The sequence below is a fragment of the Convolutriloba macropyga genome, chromosome 13 (assembly GCF_964194025.1).
Source record: "Convolutriloba macropyga chromosome 13, txConMacr16.3, whole genome shotgun sequence".
NCBI classification, from domain to species: Eukaryota; Metazoa; Xenacoelomorpha; order Acoela; family Convolutidae; genus Convolutriloba; species Convolutriloba macropyga.
Genome location: NC_134480.1, coordinates 5354686 through 5365454, shown reverse-complemented (window position 1 = coordinate 5365454; position 10769 = coordinate 5354686). Strand labels below are relative to the sequence as shown.

General features: G+C 35.0%; 1 protein-coding gene across 1 annotated transcript; it reads left to right on the top strand.

The window, feature by feature from the left end:
- Window positions 1–1474: 1474 nt before the first annotated feature.
- Window positions 1475–10434, top strand: LOC142351469 (uncharacterized). Its single transcript, XM_075403498.1, has 4 exons — window positions 1475–1899; window positions 6024–6119; window positions 9195–9467; window positions 9844–10434. Exons 1-4 carry the CDS (start codon window positions 1761–1763, stop codon window positions 10182–10184), a joined length of 849 nt encoding a protein of 282 aa, XP_075259613.1. The 5' UTR covers window positions 1475–1760; the 3' UTR covers window positions 10185–10434.
- Window positions 10435–10769: the final 335 nt, after the last annotated feature.

Sequence of the window (10769 nt, the reverse complement as noted above, 5' to 3'; positions counted from 1 at the left end):
TTTTATTTTAAAACGTCTTTTTTTTCAATCGGGTCTTAGAGTTGTCGAATGCTAACGAAAAGCAACGTAGGAGTCCCAATTTTTGTGTGGGTTGTAGTGGAAAAACAATTTTTGGTTTAGCTTGTATAGAAAAAAAGTTAGTCTCTTAGTTGGATTTTTCGCTTATTTGAAAATTTTATTTTAAAACGTCTTTTTTTTCAATCGGATCTTAGAGTTGTCGAATGCTAACGAAAAGCAACGTAGGAGTCCCAATTTTTGTGTGGTTTGTAGTGGAAAAACATTTTTTGGTTTAGCTTGTATAGAAAAAAAGTTCGACAATGAGAATAGTTGGAACACTATGTGCAGTCGCACATAAACGAACCTCCTTGTTTCATTCTGGTTTTAATCTTTATTATATTTATTATTATATTTATGACATTATTATACTTTTATTATTATCTTATACTTTGTCTGGTCTGTTTAGTGTTTCTGTTTTGGAGAGAGCTTTTCGAGCCTAGTTTTTTTAGCTAGCTCTGCTCAATTCTCCTATAGTTGTTTGTTTGTAACTCCGCCGTAGCCGGTCCCCAGCCCGGTTGAGAAAAGGAGGAGGGGAACACACCCAAAACATACTGGAAAATCTCAAAGAGTTGTTCGTTAGTTCAACTGTAGATTTTTTCCGACAGTATTTAACCTATTTCAGCTCTCGAAACGTCCTCTGATCAGACAAAAGTGCGGTCGAAACGTCTCTCCGATCATTTCTTGCATTTTTTTTCCGCTCAAATTCCGATCATTTCTTGCATTTTTGATTCCGCTCAAATTCCGCTCATATCTTGCATTTTTGATTCCGCTCAAATTCCGCTCATTTCTTGCTTTTTTTATTCCGCTCAAATTCCGCTCATTTCTTGCATTTTTTTCCGCTCAAATTCCGCTCATTCCGGTCAAAAAAATGTAAGGGCTTTGAGCGGAATTTGCTAATCTGTCCGCTCAAATTCCGCTCATTTCTTGCATTTTTTTTCCGCTCATTCCTCGGCCCGGGAAATCTAGGGAATGCACTTTCCAATGATGTTTTATTCAATCAACGATATTTCGGATACTAAACAGTTTATATGACCAAAGATTATAAATTGTGGAAGTTTCAAATTTTTCTAAAGAATCTGCGAGTTGATGAATCAGCAAATATATTACTCATTGTTTTGACAAATTAATTTAACGATTAAAGCATTCAATAGCTGGTCAGTTGTCGATGTTTCCAAAATAAGTAACTTTTTCACGCGTTCATAGCAGCCGAAATCTATAAATAGTAATCAAAAATTGAACAATTTCATTTGTGGCAGTAAATACGTGTAATTTGTTGTAACTTTATTCGAAATTGCTTTTGTAAGAGTGGACTCGAAGGTGTATATATATATAACTCGAATAGCGAGAGAAAGAGAGAACTTCAGTTAATAATATAATTGCAAACGTGTGACACGCATGTAAGTATAATCAAATTAAATCTTGATCCGATTAAAATTTGTCGCTGATTGAGTTTATTCGTTTCTTGAGCTGCTTCAAGCTTTGGTTGTTTTTTTTTCTCTTAAAGTAGTCACTGTGACGTCATTGTATAATATACTTTTGCTGTTGCTGAAAATTTTTACTTTCAATTTGAATTCCAAATTAAAATGCTTCAGTAGAGTTGAAATTAGACAAAAAAGAAAGGAGGACATGTTTTAAATTTTTCAGCAGAAGATTAACAGATTGAAGCAGGTTTTTTGTTGATATTTTTGATGATTCGGATTTGAATGGACAGCGAAGACACAATCCTATCAGAGGCAGATCCCTTGAGCAGCTCGCATTCATTTTTCTCAACACAAGAAACCGAGTTTGATGCTGCGAGTGTTGTGTCAGGTCATTCTCTTGAAAGCCAATCGTCCATATCAGGTAGAGAAAATTGTTTCGCCCGGCTCGATTAAAATTCCAGCCAGTCGCCTACATTTTATAGAGGACTATATGGTCAATTTTGCTTCCCGTACCGAACCTCCAGAGAAGATCAGAGCTAGATCAGGGTATTTCCAGCGTTAGGTGCGCTATCAGAGCTTGAACATAGCTCCCCCCGAGTAGGAGACCTGTCAACTCTGCATCTTGTCTGAACAGAGTAGAACACAGAGTAGGTCTACTCTGGAATTTGACTGGACAGAGTAGAACCCAGAGTTACGTTCTGACGTTATTTTATGAATAGTTGAAATATCTTTTCCAAATGTAGAAATTTTGTCCAATTGCAGTTTTACTTTCATTTTATTGGTGAACTGAGAAATTCTAGGTACACATAGCTTGCATTATCTTTCTATGAAGCAAATGACTTCGAAAACCTTGACTGCAAAATTAAAAGAACAATTGTGGGACAAGAAAGAATCCAATTGACATGTAAGAGATATTAGATGAATGCCAGTCTTCACTTTTTTTTAAAAAAATAGTCCAAAATATTCCTATAACTTCTGAAACTATTCTTAAAGTTATATCACAATGAAGTCTTAGAAAAATTCTCCACTATAAGATCTCTAAAACAATTAAACATTGTTACTTTTTTAGGAGGTTGACAAAGTAAAAGAGATCCCAGAACAGGCTACTCTGAGAATTGTAGACGTACTCTGGGATCTTTCTTTTAAGCGCAGTTTCATAGTGGCCTCATTTAAGCCAGCTCTTTCAAGTGTTGACCCAGAGTAGGCCTTCTTTAGGCCAGCTCTTTCAAGAGTAGGCCGACTCTGAGCCAGCTCCGTCAAGAGCTGTCCCATAGAAGGCCTGCTCTGAGCCAGCTCTGTCAGGAGTTGTCCCAGAGTAGGCCTACTCTGAGCCAGCTCTGTCAATAGTTGTCCCAGAGTAGGCCTGCTCTGTCAGGAGTTGTCCCAAAGTAGGCCTGCTCTGAGCCAAGCTCTGTCAGAAGTTGTCCCATAGAAGGCCTGCTCTGTCAAGAGTTGTCCCAAAGTATGCCTGCTCTGAGCCAAGCTCTGTCAATAGTGGTCCCAGAGTAGGCCTGCTCTGTCAGGAGTTGTCCCAAAGTAGGCCTGCTCTGAGCCAAGCTCTGTCAAAAGTTGTCCCAGAGAAGGCCTGCTCTGTCAAGAGTTGTCCCAAAGTATGCCTGCTCTGAGCCAAGCTCTGTCAGGGATAACCCAGAATACTGGTACTCTGCGAGCTCTTCTGTCAAGTGTAACCGCAAACTTCTACTCTGGAGCTACTCCGTCAAGCCTAAAAAGTGACCTGATCAGACTCTAATCCAGCTCTGAATTTACTCCGTTCCAGTAATGAGATTCTCTGGAGGCAAGGAAAGTGTTCTTTTATTCCACAAAGTGTATCTGATTACGCTTAAATGGCCCTACAGTGTGAGAAAATTTTATGCAAAATAACGATTATAATTGGCTGTTAGTATTAGATAATAGATTAGACTAACTGACATTATAAAAAACATTATAACTGGTATTATACTTTACAAAACCTGGTTGTCGAAATCACACAGTTTGGCACAAATTTAATTTCAAAATTTTGGTAGGGGTGCTGTGAAAGCGATCCTGAATGGTTAGTGATTTTAACGCACAGTTGGAAGTGACTGGTTCCAGTCCGGGTGGGCGAAAACCTATTCACAAAAATACAAAATGACGTTCAACATTTTGTAGAGAAAGTCTTATCGCAGAACCAATCAATTGATTGCTAGAAAAGATTCATTGGCTGGCAGAGTAGAAAAATAATAATTGTTTTAACCATGTTGTGGCTGTGAATCAATATGTATGATTTTTTTTACCGCTATGTGCTATTTAAAAGATCTGTGCAATCTCAAATCTTTTCAAGGCGAGAATTCATTTATTTATGGGTGACTTTGTCGGCATGTTCTCTTAGACGTCCTTTGGTTTGAGTTGTTGGCTAGAGTAGTTGCCGCTATTTCCCCACATGTGTCTTTTAATGAGCATGATTCTACTTGTTGTATAATCCTGTCAGCCATTGCTGCGATGTCTCTAAGCAAAGACCAGATTTTAATTTTTCAATATCTGGTGGATCCTGTAAACGGCTATGAACTTGTATAATTTCGGTTTATTAATTACGTAGCCGGATTGTGGAATTGCCTTTTTCAATACAGCAGGGGCAGAATGCGCGCCATCGGTAATTTTTGGGTACAACCCTCAAACAAAAGCAATTTTGATTTTTTGTCTGAAAGACAAAAAGAACGACAAGTACAGACAACACTAAAAACTAATTTAAAACTTTTGGAAAAGACGCTGTCATAGCCCTTCACAAAAAAAGCAGTTCATTAAAACATTACATATTTTTAGTTTCGCTTTTTATGTCAAGTGATGCACCAAAAACGTGATATGTGACATGTAATGAATGAGCCTATCTAAAAAGCGGAGAAAGAACAATAGCAAAGTGCAGGGTTAAGGTTATGAGAATATCAAAGTTAATTCTCGTTTCACAAGTCAAAGTAGAGTTAAAACTGTACAATCACTAATATGATCTACAGAAACAAGACACGATAACAAGTAATTTACCACTCAAGAAAATGTGCTGCAATACGCACTGTATGTCAGTTTAATAAGACAAAATTAACGAGTTTCAACTGATTTTTGGTAGTTTTTCAAACTCTTTTTATACTGCTGTACATGTGAAAATTGCATCTTTGATTGGTTGTTGATTACTATACCGTAATATTCTCTGAATACACTGAGTTTGGGGTTTGCGATACCGTAGACAGTGCCCCGCATTCTCTGAATTGGTAGGAAATCGCAAAATTCATCGAATCTGGCTTACCAAGTTGGGTATTTCTTGCACCATTTGAGCTAAATTTTTGTGATTGTGAACACTTGACTACGTGGCAGTAATAGCGTAGTTCGAATTTGAGTTTCAGTTTAACTTCAGCTATGACGATTGTGTACTAATAATAGTTGCTAAATATGAATGTTGAGCAAAATGAACAAATTCGAATTGCTTCGATAGAATGTAGCATTAAATTTTGTTCTTCATGCTATTCTAGCCTTAATGCTTTAGATGGCCTTGAAGCGCTATTCAATTTGGTAATTGAGTTTGTTAGCTCAGCCACAACATTGCGCAAAAAAATTGTGCAAAAATGCTGTAAATGTGAACAGAAACAACAATAATCTGTCAATTGTTGACAAAAGTTTAAACCTCAATAACTCCGTAAACAAAATTAAAATAAAAAAATCTTTATTTTTACGTATTCTACGCTAGTGGGGCTTTCTAATGATACCACTCACAAACTTCTACGATGAATATGTCGATCGACCAAATTTGACTGAACAAATAAACTCATTTGAGTATATTGTTCCTCCCCCCACTAAAGGGGTCGGGACAATAAATGTACTTCACAGTTGATTTCTTCACAGTCTGTTAAATATTCTCAACAATTTGACCGAAAAATCCTTGGTTACTATTATGCCTGTGAAATAAGCATTTATACACTAAAATGAACTTTATCAAACTTGTAAAATTAGTTTGTGAAGAAAGCTCTGGGAACAAAAATCAAATCTTTCATCGGTTATGCTTTATCGTGTAAAAACAGTTATGCTTTATCGTGTAAAACTTTGTTAATCTGACATCATCTATAACTTGATTAAGAGATTATTTACGGTTTAAAGTCCACTAAGGTGAAGGTTTAGGGAGAATTTTTATCCTGGAATATCTGAAAAAAGAAGTTTGAAAACATATGATCTAATTGAGCAATTTTAATAAGTCAGATATGACAAGTTTTTGAAAATAGAGCGAGCTCTCTTACAAGCTGTTTAACAAGCGTTTGATGAATCTCGCATTTTTTTAAAGCTCAAACAAGTCCTTAGGTCACTGAGGTCAAGATGAGTTTATCCATTAAGTAGTTTTATTTATCAACAAACTGACATGAACAGATATATCCCAAATAGCTCTATGATCTAGCTGTAACGTTGCTGACTACTTAACATTTGACTATGGGCTATGAACATTGATATGAATAGTTTTTGCATGAAATAACTGTGACAATTGAGATCGTTTAATGAACTTCTAACCTCTAAATGAAGTAATTGTTTCAGATGGGGCCATTATTGTTCAGCGAAAATTCAGCAAGGGTCGGCAGGAACACATGTTTCCAGACAGTCCTACAAATACCACTAACATAAATTTTTGTGGTGAGTAGTTTACTTTTTCTCCCCGGTCGAGTTGTGAACGCTAAAAATCACCACCAAAACTGATCCACCTAAAATTATTGCCTGCAAATTGACAAAAATATAACATATATAAAAACCGCAGAATTTGGTTTCCTATGTATTAAGGTAGGGTGTCGAAGTTCCTTAAAATAAGGAGAAAAAGTCGCCTTTGGAAATCGGTACCGGCTATGCGGTGGAATACGATTCAATACTATAGAGAGGAGAGAAAAACTAAAAAAGAGAGAAGGTGCTAAATTTCCGAATACAAATGTTTTTTTAAAAAGATCAAAAAGCAATGAAATTTGAACTCAAATTTAATGTTATGAGAGATATATAAATTTAGTTCATAGTCCATTTTTTCTAGTCTTTTGGCCAAAAACCCGTAACTAATGAGCCAGCAAACTGCAGATTAAACGATGATTTATAATATCGTCTAAAGTCTTTTTTATAGTTTTACCAGCAGGCTTTTACGCTTTCAGCAATACGTAACATTAAGCAATCTTCAGAAAATTTTAAGTTTTTTATATAGTTATTACCGCATTATTTTATTACTTCAAAACAAAATTATTTATATTTGAGATTGTTTTTAAGTACTTCTTAATGAAGCAGTAAAAATATACGCGAAATAAACTTTCAAGTACAATTAAATTGCTGGTTGATAAACTGGATGAAACAACGATTTTGAGCAACATTTAACCTGTAGAAAATAAGTGGTTAAAAGCTCATTTCAATGGTTGTTGATTATTCTGTTCTATTTTGCTTGAGCATGCATTTGAAAAAATTTTTATCTGAACGATGAATAACTGGGAAAAAGAAGTCATTCTAAAAATTTGCCATTAATGTTTTATTTACTTTTTAAAGGCCTGCAACCTACGTTATATGTAAAAGTAGTTGAGAACATATTTATGTGCACAACAAGTTTTTTGCGAACGCGAAGGCAAAATAGAAACTTAATTGAAAATTGCCAAATCAGATTTTTTTTAAAAAAATGAAACTTCGCATGGACAACAGTTTTCAATTTATATCAGTTTTCGGTTATAAGTTTTCTCGGTAAAACAAGGCTAAAACTAATGGCTATATTGATTTTGAAAAAATCTCTATAACTGTAAACTTGCAAAATTTCAATCTTTTTTCTTGTGTTGTGTATAATAAATCAGTCCTTTTTTAACGTTACACCAATTCATCATATATGTAATTTACAAAACTTATTAGCCTATATTCATCAGTTCATCAACACTAAAAGATACACTAAAAAATTAGGTATTTTAAAAAAAATCATGAATATTTGACTATGACAGTAATGATAGAACTTTCATGCAATATGGTAAACATGACTTAAATTCACTTTAGACTATCACGTTGTTTGAAAAGGCAAACTTAGCACGCCTCTTTGTCTACAGTATCCAAAAACGTACATTTTTTTTTAATTTTGAGCTCAAGTTTTCAACAAAATAAATCATACTCAGAAATATAAAAAGAAAAAACATAGAAACAAAAGATTTCTTTCATAAATTTGGTGTTATTACGTCTATTTTTTTCTCTTTGATTTTGCTTTTTGCGGTTTCAGCCTGCCAATTCATTGCTAACTATTTTGACTTTTTGTACTTTGCAATTGTCTGTAAAACAAAATCTGTTTCGAAATTATCAATTTTTTTTTATAAAAAGCGAACTATTTAATTGATTTGAATTCAGTTGTTATTTAACTCACAAAGGTGTACAGTTCATACAAGTTCATACAAAAGTATACAGAGATTGTCAGATTTCAACTCGCGATCAAGAATTATTCAGACTTGTGATATATTGACATTAAATTGATTCTTTTGTCATTTATTTGCAATTATTTTTCGAAAATAGAACGGAAGATATGAGCAGCATTTGGTATAGGTTACCATAATAATAATAATAATAAAAAACCTTACATTTGTGAGGTGCATTATTGTCGCACACACATTATCAACAAGAGCAAAAAAGCAAAACAGTAAATTGGTTGAAAAAACATTGGTTGTTTTCTCTTCAGAAGGGTGAAACAAAAGAACAATAGTTTGAAAGCTAGAAAACAGCATTTCGTTAAGTTTGTCAATATTAGAGTTTTAGATTTTGCGAATGAGCTTGACAGCCGCAAATCTGAAATCCAGAATATCAAATTAAAAATAGGCAAGATTTTTCCGTTAATAACATTTATTTATATTCAAAGTTGTGCAAAAGTATTGACAAACAACTTTAACATCTTGTCTTCTCAGCTGAAAATTTAGAACGAAAGTGAAAACAATTGGCCTGAAAAATCAATAAAAATATTCCAGAAAGAAAAACGATTTTATTACGCGCTTTTTGATAGTTTGATTAAGTTTGAGATATAGCTCTGAAACAGCGACTTCATCGACCTCTCAGACTTCATAACGCTGTCAGTTAAACGCACCTGAAACATTTAAATATAGGGTAGGAACAAGATTTTTTAAATAATAATCTTGAATAGTAAAAACCGATTCATTTCAGCAAAAAAATTTCAACCAATCTGCTAAACAATGAAAACCAGTTTTTCTCACCTTTACTAAAACTGATTCTACTAGCGGTTTTTTATGGAAAGTTCGCCGAAATAAATTGCTACTGAACAAAAAAACAACAACTTATTTCCCCCAACTTTGATAAACAAAAGTAATTACTTGTGAGTTCTAATTCGAGATCAATCCGCTTTAGAGTAGAGGCTAAAATGGCGCTCTTTCGTTTTTTTTGGGAAATTGTGTCCATGCACAGTCTGTAGAGTAGAGTACTTGAAAGAATCGACAAAATCAACCAATGATGAATGACTGGGAGCCAACTTTAACAAAAAAGTCCAAAAAAGCACAAAGTTTTCCTTAACGTGTCTAGTTGAGTATTTCAGCATCCTTTAATGAACTTTATCTATTTATTGCTCAAATAGGTGGCCTTTGTTAGTAAACTGATGAAACTTATCAATAATACCTTTAAAATAATTCTGAAAATTTAATGAATTGTTCATACGACTTAGGCGCTTTTATTCAACCGAAGTAGACGTGATTCTATGATAAGAAATCTGTTTAGAATATGACATCTCAACAATTATGACCTTCGGGGAAGAAGTATTTGCTCATTTCCTCGAACTTTGCAAGTGTCGACAATCACCTGGAAACAACAAAATGGAGTTGAGAGGACGTCGCAACCAGTTGAACGATTTGCTGGACCGACTTTCTGATTTGCTCGATCGAGATAGCGAAACACTTCAGAATAACCAGGAGATCAACGACGTTCGAGAGAAATGGGGGAACGCACTTATCGCTATAACTGCGTTTGAAGTTTCCAGAGAAAAAGATACAAGTAATTACTTTCGGATCTGTTCCGTTTGCCCCATCCCCTCCAGCTTAGTGGGTGCATATTATTTGCACTCCCCAGACGCATGTGTCAGATTATAACATAATGATTTACTGCACGTGCTCTGTAATGGGGGGGGGGAGTATAGCGTACTGGGGGCGCTAACCGAAAAGATCCTTAAATTAAATTTCAGAGCTAGCAACTTTTGTCATTTTGAGTATTCTTTCCGTATCAGTGATAAGCCAGATATCCTGCATTCTTACTAGGTATCACCCATTGAAGAATCAGGTAATCAAATATACATAATTCAAAATACATAATTCTGTTTATAACTTCCGTACCTTATTGAAAAATTTCAAATCTCAACTAAATATCTTTTCAGCCAAACTGCAAGTAATCTTCGAGTCGGCTCACCAGTTTCAAGTCAAGGTCCAAGCCGACTTAGTGCCGCATTCTGAATGCAAAGTTGTTCAGTCTGAAACAGAAGTTGTTCATTCTGAAACAGAAGTTGTTCATTCTGAAAAAGAATTGGTTCATTCTGAAAAAGAGGCCACAGTTCTCGAACCCCAGCACTGCCTTGACTTGGACATTTTGCCTGCACCGGAAAGCGATGAAGTCAGCGCATCACGACGACTTCTCAGTGGGAAAAAAACCGCTTCCATCGATTGCGAAATTGTCAATCGAAGTTATTACGAGTCCTCAAGCAAACGGCAGAAAAGATAAAGAAAGGCTGACAAAAGCGTCTGCTGATAAAATTTTGACAAAAAGGGCATTGTTTATTGATCGACCAAAATGGCGACCTTGATGTGATTCAACTCTGGGCATTTGAGAGTCTAAGACCAGCTTACAAACATACTGATTTTCTACGACTTTTGGTAACAAAAAATTTGATTAGTTTAATGTTGTGTGACTAAAATTTTTGTATGGTCCTTAGCTAATTACTAGCGAAATTCAATAAATTTTTTTATACTAACCCGGCTCGAGGTTTGGTTTTAAATTTTCGTAAGAAACGCGATGAAATGCGGTGAAAAAAATGTTTTTCACCGCATATTTCTTTAATCTTTTTTCGGTGAATGCGGTGAATCGCGACGAGTTCTTTATTTTGACCGCGTTCATAGTATTCTTACAAAAAAATAACTTCCTTACACAGGTGCTTACCTGTTGCATTTCCTTTACGTCTTAGTTCACTGCGCCAACTCTAACGTACTCCAAATTTATTTCTTGTGAAATTAAATCAGATTCGGTAAACGTTGGAAAGCAAATGCGTTGAATTCCGGTGAATTTCGTGCTGAATTTTTCTAAAAAAAT